The sequence below is a fragment of the Stegastes partitus genome, unplaced genomic scaffold, assembly GCF_000690725.1.
Source record: "Stegastes partitus isolate 25-593 unplaced genomic scaffold, Stegastes_partitus-1.0.2 Scaffold1844, whole genome shotgun sequence".
Taxonomy (NCBI): Eukaryota; Metazoa; Chordata; class Actinopteri; family Pomacentridae; genus Stegastes; species Stegastes partitus.
The window spans coordinates 82,856-103,901 of NW_007579575.1; the positions used below are offsets into that span (position 1 = coordinate 82,856).

At 45.0% G+C, this 21,046-nt stretch overlaps 1 protein-coding gene across 5 annotated transcripts in view; it reads left to right on the forward strand.

Annotated features, from left to right (window-relative positions):
* jcada (junctional cadherin 5 associated a) overlaps positions 1–20,999 on the forward strand; it is a 34,775-nt gene extending 13,776 nt beyond the window's left edge. For 2 of the 5 annotated variants that reach the window (XM_008302610.1, XM_008302613.1), the window contains exons 2-5: positions 9,509–10,033; positions 12,159–13,112; positions 13,735–17,348; positions 18,705–20,999. In XM_008302610.1, the coding sequence (XP_008300832.1) occupies positions 9,666–10,033; positions 12,159–13,112; positions 13,735–17,348; positions 18,705–18,739 (4,971 nt within the window). In that variant the 5' untranslated portion in view covers positions 9,509–9,665 and the 3' untranslated portion in view covers positions 18,740–20,999. Of the gene's footprint in view, positions 1–37; positions 229–1,446; positions 1,524–9,106; positions 9,347–9,508; positions 10,034–12,158; positions 13,113–13,734; positions 17,349–18,704 lie in introns of those variants that run through there. The other 3 variants (XM_008302609.1, XM_008302608.1, XM_008302612.1) reach the window with 3 other exon arrangements.
* Positions 21,000–21,046: the final 47 nt, after the last annotated feature.

A 21,046-nucleotide genomic window follows, 5' to 3' on the forward strand; every position in this document is an offset into this window, starting at 1 on the left:
TAAGACTTTAATTTGTGTGGTGTGCACAGAGAGGTAGATGGATAGATAGATGAGCAGGTCTTGAAATACTGAGAGTGAAGTGACCTTATTGCTGAGCAGGATCCAGCTGCCTCCCGGCTGGATCAGAGCTGTAGAGGGCTGTTCCCTCACATCCAGCTCAGTCCGAGCAGAGCGGCGGCAGGGATGAGCGCCGGGGACTAGGCGGCCACGCAACGACGCATTTCACAGGTAAAAGTGGCTCCAGGTCGAGCGACACTCCGCCGTCACTCAGGCGTTTGTTGGGCTTGTGTGTTTTTGTTTTTTTTCCACGACTCTTGCTGTGGAGGCGAGCGGCAGCGGCTGCTGTGAGGGAGCAGACAGCGGCTCAGAGTCGCATCTGCTCGCCTTCAACATTTCCAGCGGTCCGTCAACTTGCAGCCGAGCCGAGCCAGATAGCTGTTACTGCCCGGCTGTCCCTGCTGCTCTGCCGGGGCTGGAGGCTCAGGACAGGCACCGGGACACTTCCAGGACGCCGCGGTAGAAGGTGAAGGAGCGGGAGGACGGTGGTGTGTGCTTTTTTAACTTGAAGCGTGTGCGGTGGCGCCGCCGCTGTCCGCGGACGCGCTCCGATCAGCTGAAGGTTAAAGATTGCTGATGGAGCTAGCCAGGCTAGCGCTAGCTGCGCTGTGTCTGAGCGCTGGGAAGAAAAGAGGCCAAACTCCGTTCAAATTACGCAGTTTTGTGTGTCCTAGCTTACACGCATAGATTTATTTTGAGATGAACACTAATTGAGGACTTAAGTGAAACCCTGCAGCCGTGGCCGGTGTTCGGGAGCCAGTCTGTGTCACTCCAAACTACTATGACTTATATCCAATTTTAACTTGTAGAATTGCTTTGCCTTAAATTTCCTCTCTGGTCGAACATCCACAGCGATGGGCGACAGCAGCAGCTGGAGTTATAAAACAGACCTCTGTTTGAATTACAGTCTGTATAGTGGGTCATCCGAATTCAACCGAACACCTCCACAGATCGGAATAAGCCGCTAAGTCTCGTTGGAACAGGTCTGCGTGTGAGTGCTACTTAACGGAACCGTAAACAGACAGATGTTTTAACGGAATGTCGCGTGGCTTCTGCCCGCATCTGTGAAGTGCGCGCATCGGGGCTAGGCTAGTATGCTACGACAGCAACCTGCATCGGAACCAGCGGGGCTAGCATCATGCCAAGCCCGTCAATCATTTCATAACGACACGATGACAACACTCGAGCCCAGTAATGTGCAGCTCTGGGTTCTGCTCAGGTGCTGACGAGCACCAAATGGCGATGGAAATGAGCTGCAAACAGCCCTTGGCAAATGGTCTGCCAAGTTTAGGCTGCTTTGATGTTTGCATGTTGTCACTTTGTCACACCTGCAGCATGTTTGCATGATGATGGCTGCTGCTTGACCTCTCTTCTCCTTCCCCCATGCAGCCTCCTGCACGCACTGCCTGATAACCTTGCACGAATGTGCAGCCAGCAGCTATCCTGCTGTCAGTTTGCAAAAACAGGTAAACAATATGATTTATGTTCCCGTATTGAACGTTGAACTTAAACGTTTTTTACCGAGTAGTTATATTTAATGGCCTACAAGGCTGGATGGTATAAAACAGTCGCCTCTGCTCTGCTCTTTACTCATACCTTAAATTATGTCCCAGTGTTTGCAATGGCTCAGTGGCTTTAATTTTAGAAGGTCTTGCACATAAATTGTTACTGACACTGAGGGACCTCTAGAGGCCAGATTGCCAGTATTTTACCTGAACACGTTCAAGTTCAAGATTTTGTTATTACCTAGTTATTACAGCTTTGCTCCTAAAAGAGTAGTTGGGCCACATTTATCCCATCAGATGGCTCATATTTGGGCTACCCTCAGGTCTGATTGTTTTAGGTAGCGCTGTTTGTAGAATTTATGGAACTGCTATTAACATTTCCCTGGACTGATCTGTTCCTTCTTGCAAAGACCTTTCATAGCTCAGTGAGCTTACATCAAAGCTGTTAGTAAATGTCAGCAAAGAGACATTTTCTAGACTCCGGAGTGTGCTGGATTTGTAGACAACAGGAGCTGAGGAGTTTAAATTAAAGCCCACACCAGCACCAGTGAATGTGCATTTTCGCAGGAAATGGTAAGGAAAAGTGTGTGTGTGTGTGTGTGTGTGTGTGTGTGTGTGTGTGTGTGTGTGTGTTACGTGGTAGGTCTTTCACACATCCTTGAGATTGGGATGGTGTGGGAACACAAGGCCGTGCTAGAAGCCCTGAGGAGGGGGGTGTGGAGCATGGTGGGATGGGGAGCGTATTAAGAAGGGAAGCAGCTCATTAATTCCTTCCAGCAGCAGGAGGAAAGGGTTGGTCAGCAAAACTGGAGGGGCCCTCCACGGCTATGAAATGAGTCACACCAGTTCAACTTTCAGGAGTGGTACAACCAGTCAGTGATAAGTGAGGGCCCGGATCACTTCCTTTTCAGGAACTGTGTGTGTGTGTGTGCACATTAATTGTCTTTTTCTAGAGAGCTCCCTCCTCTCATCATTTCTAGGACAGCTGCGTCAAGAAAATGAGTTTTTCTGCTATTGGGTAGCTGTAGTCAAAGCCATTGAAAGTCATCTGATGTTTGCCCGGCTACAGGGATCCCCTCTGAGGTCTTGCCTGATGTCACATGGTGATGTCAGAGCAGAGGTGACGCAGGCAGGAGGAAGGAGGCTGGTGGATGAAGCCAGCCAGAAACGTGTGAAAGCTACTGACATCTGCCAGTGTGCCTCTGAGAGCGAGAATCTCAGGCATGAATTGAGCTCGAATGCGCGCTGGGTGTATATGCTGTTAAATCCTGGCTGGATGCGAGCTGGTGGATGCCCATATGTTTGGCAGGTGGCTTGAGCCGCCTGCTTTGTGATTTCTGTGTGTCAGTTTTATGCCAATGCAGTGATGAAGCCCTTGAGATAACCCTGACCGCTGAATTTCATGTGTTTACAGAGTAGTTTTCCACATTCATCAGCTGTCCATCATGACAACGCTCTGGCTGCACTGTGTGGGAGAGCCTTTTCATCCCACCTGTAATGAGCATCACAGTCATTTGTCAACAAAATTCTATCCGCTGTCTGTAAACATTACTCTGTGGATATGCTTAAACTTCCTTGATGAGGCATGAGTGGGATTCTGTGTTGGTGAAATATGTTCTGCTGGATTGTTTACTACCTTTCCTTCTATAATACTGAGCAGGAGGCATGCAGAGTCCACATCTGATTAGCAGAAAGCCAGAGCGTGCTAACCCTTTGATCACTGTGTTCCTGGCTGATAAACCATGCCACTGTCATCTCTAGCAAGCCCCGGACCTTGACAGACACTAATTACCATGAAGCCAGTTTGGCAGGCTCAGAAACAGCATGGGCTGGGAATAGTTCAGTGCAGGTGAAGCCTACTGTGTAGCCTTGTGGATTAGCATGCTTAGTAACCTCTCCTTTATGACTTTTTTTTTTTTTTACCCCCCTCATTTGAAATGATCATTTTCAAACACTGGCATGAGCCCCGAATCTGCCTCTACATAGGATGCATTCAGCTGAAGAAAATCTCATGACGTCAGACGGCTACATTTGAGCTGAACTAAGCTAAGCCTCGCTACACAATGGAAAATGAGTCCATTGACATAATTACCATCTCATTGTCAGTGTCTTACTGGTTGCCTTGTGCATTAATGAGCTATCAGCTATACTGTTCTTGTGCGAGAGCCAGTTGCTGGAAATTTTCTTTGGATTGAAGCACTGACGCTGCATTAAACTCGCGGGACAAATGTTTGGCTGGACTACTTCTTGACAATCTGAAATGAATCAGAACCAGACCGTGGTGTTGCAGACTGTGATGTGTTGGAATATGGAGGAATAAAAACACCCCCACCCCTTTTCCCCCCTCCAACCTCCCTCCCCCTTTCTCCATCCCATCCTGCCTTTGATTTTTCTGCCAGTGGAGTCTGACTGTAATAAGTTTTGGACTGAAGCAATGCAGCGGGAATATCTTAGCAGCCCACATGCTATTGTCTGTGAGCTGCCATTCACAAAAGCAAAACAACTGTTGCCATGGGATGTGCTCAACAAAGTAATGTAAGGGGGTGTTTTTTTGGCTAAACCTTTCCGCATGAGCTAATTGACTCACAATGCACGGGCCCTGCCTGTTGCTACCACGAGGGTGTGTTTGCTAGAGCGAGCACATGGGTTGCAACGTGGTGCTGAGCTCTGTTTTGTAAGGCACAGTGAAATGTTTTTGTTTTTGAGAAGACGTTCGTTTACCGCCTTAATTTTTCATTGTTGCAGTAGGTCATAATTGCCCTAAACTACAGTGGCTGCTGAGCCCAGTGGGATTTTCCTGATGGATGGCCAGTGTCCAGAGGGCACATAGCTCCCCAGATAATATGCCCACACTTCATGTTGCTGAGTTACGGTCCTACCTGAAGTGGAGCGCACAGAGGGTCACTGTAGGTAAAATATGGCTTGAGGTTGTTCAGGCTGTTTATTCCTCGGGCCTCAGCCAAAAACATGCCTTCAACCTCTTTCCCCGGGACAAACAGGAGCCCGCAGAGCGCCTGATTGGAAACATTTGCGACACCGTCGGTTCTCCTCCGTCCCCACGACGACGCACTTCCTCAGGAAGAGAGACGGCCCCTCCGCTGGACACAGTGATGTCACATAGATAAACAATCTGCGGAGCGTTGCTGTTTGCTGAATGTGATGGGCTGTCATCCCTGAGAAACCCCTGTGCGTGCACAGTCCTAACAGATGCAGCCCAGAGACTTGCCAAGTACACACCCACTCGGGTCAGTTGTTACAGATCCAAGGAGACTGGGAACAATGTGCTGGAGAGGTGCGGCTCTTGTGGAATATTTTAGGAAGCAGGCTTATCGTCTTTTTGGTTCCAGGCTCTGGTGTTTGAGATTTCTTTTGTTGTGGTGCCTTTATGCTGGAGCCTGTTAAATCCAGATTTGTTTTTGTCTGTAGAGCTTCACTTTGAGCGAGGATGTACTCTTTTAACACATCTGCGTCTTCATCAGGACAACTTTAATCACTCAGTGTATTTTGGGCACAGTGCACCCTTTGTTTTTCTGCTTCTTACTTGTTATACAGTATATATTTCTGCAGACTTTCCCGACTGCTTACTGTCTGTAAAGTTTATTTATGTGGACTGAATTATTCAGCTAACCTTTACCATGTTAGGCCTGTAATCCATGCATTGGGCTCGGCTGTTTACTAACACCCTCTAACGCTGCAGTTCTGTCCTCCCCGAGGCCTGATTTAAGTCTCTGTCCTGCATTGTCTGCCACCCATGCTGTCCCTCTGCTTCGCTTCCTCCCCACCTCCTCACCATGCCCTCATCTCAGCTGGGCCATGAATAAGGAGCTGACACCAAACTGTCAACCTGCAAGCCGTCATGCCCCTGCAGCCTGCCGCTGGTGTAGCCACCAGTAAGGGCACAGACCCCCCTCTCCACCTCACACAGCTAAAAAATGCTGTTATCTGTTTTTATTTTAAACGAACCGCGGCCTTGACAAAAGTTCAGTTGACCTCAAAATCACCAGTCTTATATGTTCCACAAAGGATGTGACAATGGCAGTGTACAGTGGCTGATTAGAGAAAGTGTGGTGGGAGGGGGCCGGCCTTCATGTGGTTCTGTTTATTTTTAGCTTACTTAGCAGCATATGGTATTCATAAACTATATCATGAATTTCTCTCTTTGAGTGAGCCATGTCATTAAAAATACAGCAGATCAGCCCTTTTTTTTCCACTTGCCAAATCCAAGAGCCTGCAATGCCAACGTCTTTTTTCACACAAGAAGGCATTGTAGTGAAACACAATGTTGTTGTGTTTTGGGGGATGAAAGCCGGCCATTGTTGCGTACCGTTGCTTGAATCCGAGGTTTTATTTGATATAAAATGGGTAATTCCATTGCGTAACAGCATTAGCGGTATTTAAACAGAGCTCGTCATGGGAAGGAAGGAGCGGGGGTGGGAGGTTGGGGAGGGGGGGCAGGATAAGAGCAGGTCATTTTACAGGAGGAAATCCTCACTTTTACCGATGATGGAGATAATCCTCATTTAGTGATGACACCAGGAGCAATTGTCTCAAATTAAGGACTTAGCTAGATTAGAGAGCATATGCATGTTGAGTTAAGACAGGTTAATATGCAAACATCATAACAAAAGTGAATTATCATATTAATGAACGGAGCCCTTGACCTCAGGCTCACTTAATTAAGTCTTTGCCTGGTTGGAGGGATATGTCTCATCTACAGGAAGGAAAGGGGACTGATACCAATCAGATTGTGATCTCAGAGTTTGAGATGTGCTTCTCTGAGGCTGTAGGGAGACCTGGTGGTGAGTCTTAATTTTAAAGTACAGAGGAAAAGAAGTCAGTGAAGATTCTCAGTCATCCAGTTAATAGTATATCAAAGCAACCACGGAAACTGGAGAAAAAGTTTAGAGAAGAATCCATGTTTATTATGTGAGTTTAGGAAGCTAATCTGCCAAGACACTTATGACCATCTTAGATTGCTTCTTCTTTTTTTTTTTTTTTTGCCATTTTCTGAATCTCTCTGAGACACAGTGTGATTCATTGAACATCTTAACTGGCCTGTTGCCCAGTACAAGTTCAATTTAAGTTCATGGTATAACAGTCAATGAAAAATTGTCTATTTCCTCGGTCTGCATGCTCATCGGGAAGCAAATGAAGCAAACCAAAATCCATTCTCATTGTACTGACATTGCTCACGAGAAGCAAACTCAGAACCAGCTTCTTCTTGAAGAGATTACTCAAAACACAAATGGAAAGAGTTAAACTCAACAAAAGTATTAACTGGGTAAGCGCCAAGAGTCAATCCTCCAAAACTAACAGGTTTAGGGTCTTAAATGAAAAAGATAATCGCATTAGAGAGCCAGACATACAAAGAGAGTGGCATTTCACGGTCTTGGATCCTGTTAATCACCTAGTAGGCTATCCTAGGGTTCAGGTACAAGAGGAGGGAAGGGAGGAGGGAGAGCGGTAGTGATGCTGCCCTCTGAGTCAGGACTCCTTTTATAGATGGATTTTTTTCATCTCTATGGGACTATGGTGGCTAAACAAATGCTAAGAAGCAAAACAAATGCTAATCTGTTTGCAGCTGAATACATTGAGGCGAGGCTGCATGGGCCGTCTGTTTTTCAGAAGCAAAAACAAGCAATTTGGCTCTGCCATTTAACAATCATAGTGTGATTGGCTTTTAAACCGTCTGAACAGCGTTTGATTCTGGCAACGAGTCTCACGGCGCTGTTCCTGTATGCCATTTCTTATTAAGGACAGCCAGGTTGTTGGCAGTCTGTTCCAGTAGAGACTATTGAATGAGTGGGCTGCAGCAGCATCTGTCCTGTTGACAAGGCAGCAAGCATGACTTCATCAAGGGCATTACATCATGAGCAGATGCACACTGGGTATCATCAATTCAATTTCTCATCAGTCCCTCATACTAATACTCGTAGACATTTTTGGGCAGAAGGAGACTTGTGGTATTGCAAAATTCTCTCAAGTGTCTGTGATCCATAGAGTCCAAGCGTGTTTGCTTTGGTCTCACCGCTGTGGAGTTGAAATGTTTTCCAGGTAGAAATATAAAATGTTTTAGTCCCTTTTGTTGTGTCTTGAATAGCGCTTCTATCTTCAAGCTTGGTTTTTACACCATACACTGTATATAACAGATGGATGTAGCCTCTTGGTCTGACAGCTGAAGCCAACGAGGAAGCGCCTTAAACCTACATTCTTTCTAACAGCCAGCAGGGGGCGACTCCCAATTGCATAGAAGTCTTGAAGAACGCAACCAAACTTCTCTTTTGATCTGTTACCTCAGGAAACGTTTGACATCAGAGTTTATGGTTTCGGTTGCTAGTTTCAAGACTTTTGAGAACAGCATGGCGTTCATTTTTTATAAATGGTGTCCCAGTTAGAATAAAATACACAACAAAGCAGTGCATGTTGTAGGGCGGGGCTACCTTGATTGACAGTTTGCTACCTTGTAACTGTCCACAGTGTCTTTGAATTCTTCAGTCAAACCCTGATCATTACGTCTAGTTTTAAAAGACCAAAATGGTGATGACCGAATTCCAAACTTAAAGGTTGAGAACGGTTGTCCACTAAACAACATCACAGTTGCTACGTCCATCTTTTATACACAGCCTCTCGTTTAAACACTTCAAAATAAGGTAATTAACACAGATGTGGCCCGAATAAACATTTTCATGATTGAATAATTTTCCAATCCATTTATTGGGATCACTCTCTGGTTGTTGATGTAACCCGTAGAATCTCCTCTGTGTTACATATTTTACTTTTTTTTTTTCTCCACGTTAATAATGCCTTTCTGCCTTAAAATGGTGTAGAAATAAGTGTACACCATTATTACTGTTCTAGGATACACATCTCTATGTAGTCCCCTCCTCTGTAAACCCTCCACTTCCTGCTCCCTGCAGCTTCAGCACACCAGCTCATCCACAACCCTGTTCAAACATTGAAAAACTACTCAACACGATACAATAGCTGGTTGTAATATTGTTGTAAATCAGCCATACATGTTTGAGCCAAAAACCAATTCTGAAGAAGAATGGTACAGAAACCCCCATATAGTAACACGATTGGTTGTTTTTGCTTGTTTTGGTCATGATGTGTTTTCCAGCATAAAAAAACCACCATAACGCGAATATTGTTTTAAAAATATAAATCACTAATGGATTCTCGATTGCTTTTTGTGTCAGTTTATAAATTGACAAATCACATTAGAATCAGTCAGTTCTGCTATTTTATGCTTTTTGTATGGATTTGACATTGAAGGAATTTTATAAGGAGTTTTGGAAAATCCAAGCCCTAATCCAACCTAGAGATTTATTTAGTGCATACATCTGAAGAATGTTCCTTGTCTTTTCGGACTATAACCAGAAAATACTGTTGAGATGAAGTGAGCAGAGATGAATACAATCCCCCAGTTGCCTCACTGATGCAAAACATGAGCAGTGGAAGGCTGCTAACAGCCACCTGACAGCCACTGTATGGAAGTCTGCAGGGAGCCCACTGTAAACAGTGACATTTTGTGTTTTCACTGCAGCACCAGCAGCCCTCTGAAACTCCTGTCGCCACTGATGATCATGCTATTGCGGGCTGTTTTTAGGGTGTTTGTTTACCTCCTGGTCCTCCGCAGTCCTGGAACGTGGACCGTTTTGGTGCTGGTGATGTCCGAGTGAAATGGAAAGAGGATTGTTGCTAGGAGGACTGGAGAAGAGCGGAGGGAGGGAATGGCTGCTGGGAAGGCGGGAGATCTCGGTTTTGTCGAGGCGGCTCAGAATGTGGGTTCTTTTTTGTTTTGTGCTCTCAAGTGTCCACAAAGGTTGGAACCATTGACAAAAACTGGACACGGGTGGCAGCGATAATGGTTTTATCTTCATCTTCTTTTCTCTTTCTGTCTTCTTGTCTCTTCATGTCGTCCCCCTCTTTCTCTTTTTTCCCAGTGATGGCCTCAGCTGCGCAGCTGTGCCGGTGATCCTGCCGCTGCACGTAGGGAAGAAGCAGAGACGCCTTGACAACCGACCTACCTTCCCCCCCTTCAAAAAAAAAAAACAGCAGAGAGAGAAAAAAGAAAACACACCAGCATAAACAAATGCGACCATGTACAGCGTGGAGGACCTCCTCATCTCTCATGGATATAAGCTGCCCAAGCACACCACCTCCTCCACTCCAACGCCAGCCCCTGCATCCTCGTCCCGCCAGCCTCCCTCATCCTCACCGCCATCCTACAGCAAACACCATGAAATACTGGAGAACAGGCCCGGCCCCAGGACAGTGAATGGCTATGAAAGAGGCCCTGTGGTGCCCTTTGGGAACGGTGGCGGAACTAGGCAGCCCCAGGTGTATGGTGGCAGCTGTCCCAACAACAACAACGAACCCAGGGACCGGAGCCAGCCAAGACGGGAGGGGGAGATCCGGAGCCAAACAGACACCCACTCCTTGGGAGAGTCTCTGACCTCAGACAGTGGGTAAGACATGATTAAGACCAGCGATAAGCTCTTGTCTGGCCCTTTTGCATGCCCTATCTTGATTTTGGTTATACTTTCCCTTTATTGGTGGAATCGTTTGTTCTCATGGTGCTCTGATGGAGCAGATAAATGAACTGAAATAACTCATCAAGGACTTTTGCATCACATCTTAAATGGAACTGCTGCTCAGTCCCTCCCGCCATTTCTTTGTTGCTTCTGTTTTTCCCCTTGTGTGCAACTTCCTCTCATTGCTTCTGTATTTCCCTCTCTCCTCCTCTTACCAATCAAGTTTGGCCAGGGGAGAAGGGATAATGTGTGCTGGAGTCTTAATCTCCCACACGGGACCTTGGAGTTGTAATCAAAACAGCTTTTGGGCAAACCTATGTGCCCCATTTGAGCATGCCCAATCTTGAACACACAGGTTGCCAGGCTTGTCAGGATACCCCCTTCCCCATTCTACCCTCATGCATAACCAATATGCCTAACTGGCCTCCATTGTTTCACAATCATTATACCTGCTTACATAATGCATACCCCATCAATAATACAGGATTCATATAGGGTTTATTTAAATATGTATATGGAGGATAGGCTATATTTAGCATCGTCTGGAGTTATGCAATTGAAACCCTCTCGGGTAAGGACTGCTAGAACGTATGATATTTCCAGAGATATCGCCCGGAAACAGCTAGGCTGTTTTTTCCTGAAAACAGGATTGTTTAGTTTGCCTATTTGCACCAGTTCTGGGGGTTAGTGTGCTGTAACTGAGACAAAGTCAATACAGATGTTCACTTGTCCACACAATTAGGCAGGCTTGTCAGATTTTTTTCCCCCTTTCCTTGCATTTTGTTTGGATTTGGACTTTTTTTCCCCCATAATCCCTTTTAGCCACAGTCAGTGACGGAGCATCTCAAAATAGTCAGATGACCTTGAATAATGTCAGTGGTTGTGTTCGTGTTTTTTTTCTTTTTTTTTTCATTTTTCATTTTTATTCTTTGAGACGAGTAATCCACATTTTCATGTCGCAGCTCTGCCAGTGCTATCAGAGCATTCTATTGGGAATGTGGGAATTGCTAAGACATATGTTCTGCGATTTCAGTCTGTTGTTTGTTCATCCCTCTTTTTTCCCCTCATCCAAATCCGTTTTGCCTGGCAGCTTTAGTTTAGATAAGGAACAGGCCTATCTTGGCACTCCCACTAGGCAGTGCTACTTAGACCCAATTAGACTAATGATGGTAACTCATCTTACATGAGATGTCCTCAAATTTAGCAGACTGCCACAGCTAGTCCCCCACCCCTCCTCCTCCAGCAAACATCCCTGGTCAGTGATGATCATGGATGGAAATGTCAAGGACGCTGAGCGGCCTCGGCCTCGAGGGGAGTACACATGTGCTTGCGTCTTGTTTACGTTGTCAGTCAGTCTGTCACTCCACAAATAGCTTGAAATGATCAGGCTGCGTGTAGAGACCAACTGCGTGTTGTTGTAGTCCATCAGGTCTGCACACATCTTCTCAGAGACACAGTGGCAGCTTTCCTTCCACTCATTTTCTCAGATCAAGCTCTAAAGAACGGCAATTCAAAGGTTGTCAGTGAACGTCCTCGAAATGTTGATCTGTTTTGGAGGACATCCGAGACAAACGGCCACAGTTTGTCATTGTGTAATGTGTTCATTATGCCCCATAGAAAATCACAATTACAAACACTGAACTGCTACTCATGGTCATCTGTCTCCATCTAGTGGGAGATGCTTTCTTTGTTTTTATTTAATCTATTCACTGACTGTCATAATTTTTGCCCTTTGTCCCTTTCTTGGTCCCCATTTGTTATCATTTAATGGCCCTGAATAATTATTTTTCAGTGTTATGATTATTTGCTTACTTTAATGTTTTAAAGTGCCCATAACTTTGGTCAGATTTATTAAGCATTTTACTATATTGCTTTGGCTCATGTCGAAATCAACTAAAACACAAAGGATTTTAAAGGGTTGTCCTGGAAACAAACTCGTTGATCAGCGATAACTGGAGAAACAATCCTTCTTGAAAACAATTCACAACATAGATGACAGAACCCAACAAGCTTTTTACTTGAAGCTCAATGACACTTTTATTTGTATGTTTCCTCACAGGTTTTGCGATGGCACCAGAGGTCCTCAGTCACAGTCCAAGGATGTGTCCTACTGGAGAAGGAGAGGCCAGGACTTCACAGTGTTGCTGGACTATGCTGACTTCAGAGACCCCCATGGAGGGGGACAGGGGGGTTACAGTAGACCAGAAGGGCCTCAACAAGCAAGAGGCCAAGAGCTGTCTGCAGAGGAGCGTCAGAGGGCTGCTCAAGAGAGGCAGCGATGGGCAGCCCAAGCCCAGGCACAGGCGCAGGCTCAGGCCCAGGTCCAGGTCCAAGCCCAGGCACAGGCCCGCTCCAGAGAGAGGGAAGCCGCTCTCCATCAGTGGAGGATGGCAACTGAGAGGAAGTGTCAGAGTCTGGGGACAGATGAGTGGCGTCCAGCTGTCAGCTTTGCCCGCCAGCTGTCACAGAGTGAGGGTGAGCGTTGGGCACAGGAGCAGCAGAGGCTCCATGCCAGGACACCAGAAGGCATGGTAGTCCACCCCAGGACCAAAGCCAAATCCCAGTCCCTACCCAGGATGCTGCAGCCCGAGAGCCTGCAATTTGTGGACATAGCTTCGTCCGGTCAGGAACTGTACAGGCGGGTCAATGGCCACCCACTGTCACACCACGACCTTTACAGGGCACCCCGCTGGCCAGAGAACGGCAGGCCGGCTAGCGCTAACCAACTCTCAATGACACCAAAGCCCCGCTTCACCCGACCCCCCAGACCTCCCTCTTATGAGATGCACCAGCAGATCAGGGGAAGCTGTGAGGTGCTGTCTGGCAGAGACTCAGCCATTTCCCAGGCCAGAGACAGAACACCACTTCCCATATCAAGAGCAGGTGACCCCCAACTGGACTACTTATCGCAGGACTCTGGACCTCCAGGATACATCCCTCCCCCATCATATAAAAGAGCTCCTATAATGGGAGGCGGGCGACGTGGATATGGTGAAATTGCTGTCGACTACAGGTAGATTCTGTTTTTTTTGTTTGTTTGTTTGTTTGTTTGTTTTGTTTTTTTGATCAGTTAATTCAAGACTTTACACAAGAAGCTCCTTGATGCATGCGGTCATGCTATAGTAAATTGTAATTCACTTTTACGTTTTTAGCCAAGTTTTGAAATTAAGAGTCAGTCTTTAGCTTTTTATATAAAACATTTAGTTGGACTTCTTGAAGAACTTGTAGTGTTCTCTTTGTATTGATCTCAGAGTGACAAAAATGACTGATATATAATACATTTATTTGAATGTGTACATATATATAATAAATTTGTCATAAATTGTTAGTAAAGTATGTGAAAATTCTGAAATATTTGACACCTACTATATATATATTTTAATGATGCGCCCAAGGAAGACAGTGGTACATCTGTTTGCATGGGTTTTATGTTATGGATGTACAATAACAATGAGGAGAGTTCAGTTAATAGTTCACCATGTACAATGAGTATTTCTGAACTTGTTAAACAGGCATTGGAACAGGGTGTAAATTAATTGTTTATCTGAAATAACTTTAATTATTTTTTCAGTCTACAGTCTTTTTCATTTTGAAGTCAGGTTTGCTTAATGCAACTTTGTTGTTTTTGCTCTTAGGTACAGAGGGGATCTGTACCAGCAGATACAAGTGGCTCCAGATGGATCTCACTGGTTCACCAGACACCCAGTGGGTTCCTGGCCTGATCCCCAGCGAGAGAGGAGCATGTCCAGTCAGAAGCAGCTTTACCCTGTGTACACTACCCAGGAGCACCCTGGTGGAGGGATCCAGTATATTCCTTTTGATGATCCCCGTATCCGCCATATTTCCTCAGCTCTGGGTGGCAACTCTCTGACAGACGCTGACAAGATCCGCCACATCCGTAATGAGCTTCCCAGCGTCACCGTGTCGGAGCCTGCACCCGACGACAGTGCCTTTTTGCCCCCGCCATTGGGGCCTTTCATCGCTGCCAAACTGGCCGATGATGCTAACCCGACGTCTTCTAGCGACTTCGACAATGACAATAATAGGTGGCACAGTGATTTGCACAAAGAGACTGTCGACAACTTCCCAGCACCTGACCAAAACTGCAACATCAGATATCCCAAAAACCAACGTCCCCCTCCGTCACCCTCTTCAGCCTTCCAGGTCCCATTATCAAGATCTTCTTCTCGCCAGGGGTCCAGCGCAGACCAGGTCTTTGGTGAAACCATTACCCAAGTAAAGAAAATTGCTCCTGAGTCAGGAGCAGAGAACAACAGGAACACCAAGAGAAGAGTGAGCGAGACCATCTTCTGCCTTGTGTCTGTCCCTGTTCACACACCGTCCAACATCAACAAAGACTTAGCAGCTGATCAGAACAACAATGAGACAATACCAAGCCTGACTGTCACCACCACTGACACTTTTGCTGTAGGCCTCAAAGAGAGTCCAAACATTCGGAGCAAGTCTGTGAATGAGATGCCTATCAGATCTCACTACTCTCACTTTCACACCAGCAGTACATCATCAATGAGGAATTACAAGAGGGCTCCATTAAGAAAGGAGATAATAGATGCCTGGGCACTCCAAGCCAGTGAAGACAAAGAGTTGTGCTACGCTGGGTCCTGGCCTGGAAACCAGTACCGTAATCAGGAAACTCAGACTGGCTCACCTTTGACAGTGGTAAAAAGTCCAGAACCCCAGAGCCCTCCTGGGGTCCAGGAGCCCATTCAGTCTGTCTCTGATACAACAACAGATAGTGGTGTGGGGACAGACAGTAACTCTTCTTATGGCTACCCCATGGCAGGCCAGAAAAACCTTCATCCCTCCAGTAACAGCGCCTTCTCCCGTCTCAGCGTCAGCCCAACCCAACCATCATCACTGCAGCCGGCACAACAAGACCCATCCTCTCCATCCAAGGGGCACGATCAGGGAGGCCAGCAGCCATCCTCTCCGAGGAAGAACAACTGCAGTCCTCCAGAGAGTGCAGAGCAAGTAGTCTTTGGTCAGTTTCTCTTGAAGCCAGTAAACCGACGACCCTGTGATGCCATAGGTGAACTGGAGAGTATTAATAAGGAGATGGAAGACACAATCAGCAAGAGACCCAATGTGGCTCAGTGTACTGATGATCTTGATGGAGGGAATAAGAGACTAGCTTGGTTTAAATCAGGAGCACATTTCACTGCTGGTCCAGAACCAGGCAGGGAAGCAATCAGTCTTCCACCGCTGCACATAGAAAAGCCCAACAATATAAAAGTGAGATCAAAGTCCTTGGCATCAACTGCTGAACTAGATTCCATGGACGTTAGGAGTGCTTTCTCCAGGCCACAGGCCAACAATGTACCACCAACAAATGAGCTTTCCATACACTCCCACCCAGGCCCCAGAGACAATTGTCTTCTGTCCTCAGTACCGCCACACAGTGAGTCAAATCGACTCTATAGACAGGACATCCCAGTCCCTCAAGAGTCCTTACTGAAGGATGTGGGGCTAACTGTCTACACAGAAACTCCTGGAGGTCCTGGAGAGCCAATGCAACGCTCACTCTCAGTCCCATCTCCACTCGATCATAAGGATCTTAGTCACTCAGTGCAGCTCTCCTGGGAGGACAGAACAGTCCTTGTTAAAAACAGTGATAGCCCAGAGCACAATTCAAACAAAGAGCTTGAAGCTGAAGTGACCATGGAGAGAAAGGCTAAATCAGACAGTGTTCCACCATTCAGGGGTGAGGTGAATTTAAGTATCTGTAGGACCAGGAGTGAAAGCAGCAGATCACCTCAGAGAGATAGTTCGCCACGTATCACAAGGTTGTCCAGAGAGGTTTCCTTTGTGTTTGAGGATGATAATGGTGATGAAAGATACGCCATCTCTGAACCTCTGACCTATAAGAATGAGTCAACAATAGCAGACAAGCACCTAGAAAACTTACTGATTCAGGAGAAAGCCAACGCTTTACCGACAGAAGACCTCAGCAACCTGTATGAAGTCAAATGCGCGAAAGGAATTCCTGAAAACGAGTCCATTGAGCAGCGGGCAGCACGGATCCTGGGTATAGCTGTTCCAGTGGAGGCCTTGGGTGTGGCTGACAAACAGTGCGATGACAACCAGGATGATGCAGACGCCACCATCAGTGAGGAACGACAAAGTCCAAACGAAGAGATGCAGCAGGTGATAGGAGAGTGTGAGAATGTCAAAGAGGAGTCCCTGGATGTCCAGGGAGCAGATGTAGAGGATGTCGAGGAGACAGGATTATGTGTGGACCAAGAAGAACAAGACAAACATGACAAACAAAAGCACAGCGACGACCACAGTGATGGCGAAGACAACCTGGGTCCAGAGACTCAGACAATACTAGACCTGCCCGAGTTCCCACCAAGTAAACTTCCCTTGTCTCTGCCTTTCACCGCAGATGAGAAGCTAGCACTGAGCATCTGCAGCGGCGAGAAGAAGGGGCGAGGCGGAGCATGCAAACTAATTGAATCCCTGCAAGATAAGCTAAACTCTTCTGCAGCTTCATCAGCTTCTTCTCTGGGTAGGTCCACCACAGACAGAATGGCCCGCCTGAAAGAACTGGACTCTGTGTCTCGAATAAGACGCCTCAGCCTCAAAGGTCCTGAATCTGAAGAAGAAGCTGATTCTAAAGAGAGAGATGAGGACACAGAGGAATCTGAAAATCAGGAAGAAACAAAGGAGGAAGTTGTTGAGCAACAAACAGAGACAGAGGAGAAGGAGGTGGAGGAAGGAGGAAGTGCAGAAGAACAAAACCCAAATGAAGGTGAAAATGCACATGAAACACACGACAAGTTAGGAGATTCTGAAGACTGTAAACCAAAAGAAGAGAATGCAGAGGTATGTGAGGCAGAGCAAAGAGAGAATGTGGAGGTAGAAGAGATGAATGTTGAGATTGCACTAAAAGCAGACAATGAAGGGAGTAAAGAAGCAGATGCTGAATTAAAAATGGAAGAGCCAGAAGAAGAGGTGGAGTTGAAAATTGTGGAGGATGACAAAGACAAGCCTGTGGAGACGGTGAAAGATGATAAACACACGGCAGAGGTTAGTAGAGCTGAGAAGCGGCAAGATGCTGGGAGAGGAAAGATACCCAAACCAAGGCAGCGCACCAAGCTCCAGAAGCCTCCTCTGCTTCCTAAACCTCGCAGTGTTCCCAAGAGAGAAATAACGCTGCCACTCAGCTTCAGTACTGGGACCTGTGGCCCCGCAAACATGGAGGATGAAGAAATGCCCTCTGTCTCAGGTGGGTGCTTAGGATTAGGAGATTAACAATTTGATACGTTTCCCACCAAAGGGAAGCATGCACATTATAGAAGATTATTGTTAGCTGGACAGTTTCATGCAGTGTCATACTTCCATAAATTATGTCTTCTTCTCAAGTTCATAAGAGTCTGCAAAAACCCAGTGGATGTGCATATGTAGTCCACACAGCGACTACACTGCAAGTGCAGTAGAGCGCATGCGTGGCAATAGTGTCAATATGCAGTGCATGGATTAAAGAAAATCTTCCAAGCAGATTAGAAAGTATGCAACTAGGAGCTCGTGTTCACAGCTATACTTGTGCATTTGTGGCTTTCTTTCCAAGAGTGAGAGGAGAGAAACTGTATTGATTTCATGTCTGTGTGTTCTGTCAGGACAAGTGTAGTTTTGCATAGCATCAAACCTGCAACAAGGAGTGCACATAAGTCCTATGAAAACCACAAATTGTCATTTTTGATATTTGATTAAAATGATGTGTTTAATTTGGGATTTTCTTTGTGATAGAAAGTCACAGGCAAGCTGTTTCCAGTCTCTTTCCAAAATAAGATAACTACCGGCTAGCTCAAGCTTCACTCACATATGAGTCACAGCATTAGGTTCCCCTTGTGCCGCCAAAATACCTCCAACCTGTTGGGATGTTGACACTACATCTCTAGAGATGGAGTGTTAGGCTCCATGAGGTTGACAGTGATCCTTTGGGCCCTGTTGGTTACAGAGTGAAGTGTCAGTGGAGTGGGCTGGTTGTGGATGCTTGTTTGGATTTGGAATAGGAGAGTTTGAAGGTCCGGTCAACATCTTGGAGTCTTTGTCATATCCCTTGAGCTGTTTAGGTAAACCACGTTTAGTTAGGCGCTATGTTTATCACAAGGCTGCCCAGCAAGGTTTCTTTTGTGTTTGAAGAAGATAATGGCGATAAAAGACACATGTCAAAATACCATTCACACATAAAAGGCAGGAGCCAAAGTCTCCTCATAGAACATTGTATTATAATTCTTTTCAGCTCAGTTGTTAACCAAAAAATAGTGCTGTGTTAACATCTCTCTATATAAATAGGTTACACTAATGAGACATAGTGTATTAATTAGTGAGCTTTAAAGGTGTTGGTAAGCACATTTTGGACCTTTGGAGAGAGCCAGGCTTACTGCTACCCCTTGCTTCCAGTCTTTATGTTGCGAGGCTAAGTAGGTCCTGACCCCATCTCCACATTTCAAAAACACCCAACAAGCGTATTTCCCAAAATGTCAGAGCTATTCCTCTAAGGTCCACTTTAGTGAGAGCACATAAATTCTTTCTTACTTTTTTGTTGTCTCATCTTTTCTTTCCTCTCCTTTCTCATCAGACTCCTACGACCCCAGTCGAGTGGAGAGGGTGTAACCCCTGACCACTGCCTTCACCACTGTGGAAATCTGTCTTTCTCAAGTTAACAGCTTTTTCCAACAACAAAGGCTTTCATTTCAACTCATGGCTCAGTCAGCTGTGACCCCTCCAGTATTGTTACACATGACTTCTCACAGAACTGACTGTCGTGGTGCTGCGAGAGCATTTTTACAGCCAAATAAAGGCGCCACTGGGTGCCGGTTCTCCAGGCCTTTTCAACCTCGTCATCCTCGTCCTTCCATTCTCTCCGCCTCTCAACAAGTTTATTTGCTCAAGCAAGCAGACTTCCTTCTTTTGAAGTTGTCTTATTTTGCTTTTGGAAAAATGCATGTCATTATTCCCGTCTGCACTCGGGCTCCTTGGTGAGCTTCAGTGTCGAAATATGAATGTAAAAGTGCTTCTGCTCAACAAACAAAAGAAATGTAACAGAAAAAAAAACACAAGATGGCAACAGTATTGCATTACAATCAGTATTAATCTACACCAAATGTAAATAAGAAAGAGTTATAAGATTTTATTAAGAATATAAAAAATCAATTTAAGGCAGTTAATTGCTGAAGAAATGTATATTTTCTTATGTGTGTTAAGAAGAGACTAGATTTTTGGAAGTGTAGTGTTTGGGTGTATTACTAATAATAAAACCCCTACTCTTTATTCTTATACTTGTGTTATAGAGAATGTACTCAGAGAGCCTGGATTGCAAAGAGAAACACTGTGGTCCTTGAACAGTTTCACTCAAGAGCAATATAGTTGTCATACACAGCGCGTTTGTGACATGATTTCAGTAGTATGTCTCTATTTCAAGGAGCTGATCTCATTTGCTTTAAAGCTCTACCTTTTGGTACAAGTGTTAGATTTGCACTTCTGAGATTATTGGCTTTATGTTACCAGCGAGCACCTGATAATCTCTTCAAATACTCAGAGATTACATTTGGAGGGATTCACATTTCACACCCTCCCTGCTCAGACTCAGCATCAGCAGTCACAGTGTGTACCCGAAATGTCTTTTGTTAATCCTCATACTGTTCAAAAGAAAATTGACTTATATTTTGTGGCATTAACAGAAGTCTGTATTTAACTGTGAGTTGTTTTTTTTTTGTTCATATCGTAGTTTATGTGTGATTTCAGAAGTGCTTTTTGCAGGAAACAATTGATGTAGCTATACTGATCGCAGTGTGCCTTGTACACACTGTTTCAGTGGAGAACTTCATCTCTGTGTAACACATCCAGTGTTGTCAGTTTACGAATCCTAATTTAAACTGGACATCAACAAATCCATTTCACTTTAATGAAAAGAGAAATATATATGAAGTTGTTTTGGCAATAATAATAACATTAAGCTGAAAATGCTTGATAATGATGCTGTATAGAACATTGCTGTTGGAATACTTTTCACAGTATCTGAACATGTTCAATAATTTAATGCTGACATATCAGTGCTTTATAAGTTGTGGGCATAACTGGCAATTGGTTTACACTCACGTCACTTATGGGGTAGCAATACAAGAAATTTAAATCATACCAAACTAAACTTTATGCTATGCATTGGACATCAACATTCACTGGGTTTTAATGGCCGAATTCAAAGCTAAAACTGCAACTTCTGGTTTGCTTGTTTGACCCTGTCGCTCTCTGATCCAGCTGTATCTGGTGTTAAACCTGTTGGATCTGGTTGTAGACTTGCATGGAAGTGGCTCTGACATGAGTTCATCAGTGGAACCTCAACACAAGGTTTTGTCTTTGTCCTGTTACCAACCCAGTACCCATACCTCTGTGCTCCAGGTAATGTGCTATCTGGTCATTCTCATAGGTCTTTTTGTACTGCAAGTTCTTTGTAACATAATCTAGACTATTGATGCACATCTTGCTTTGATATTTTCTATTTTCATACAGAGGTATGTACAGCTTCTTTTGTATGCGCTGCATCTTTTTTTTCTCCCTCTTTTTTTTTTGTGCATGTAATGCGTAAGACGTCACAGAGAAGGTGTATTTGCATATAATTGCATTTGGTACAATATAGTCTATCCAATAAACAACTGTTATATTTCATATAATGTATATTTTATTTTCAAAAGTTAAGCTACATATTTAAAACAGAACAAGGTATTTTTAGATTATTGTGAAAAGGGAACTGTTTTTGAAGGCACAGTATTTGTCTATATTTGCTATGATCATTAAGAATGGTCAGAAATAGAGACAAGTGTGTGCTATTGTACAGTACTGCAGACTATTCATAAATAAAAGTCTTTGCATGAAACATTTTGCCTCTGATTTTGTTCCATATTTTAATGTTATACATCCATC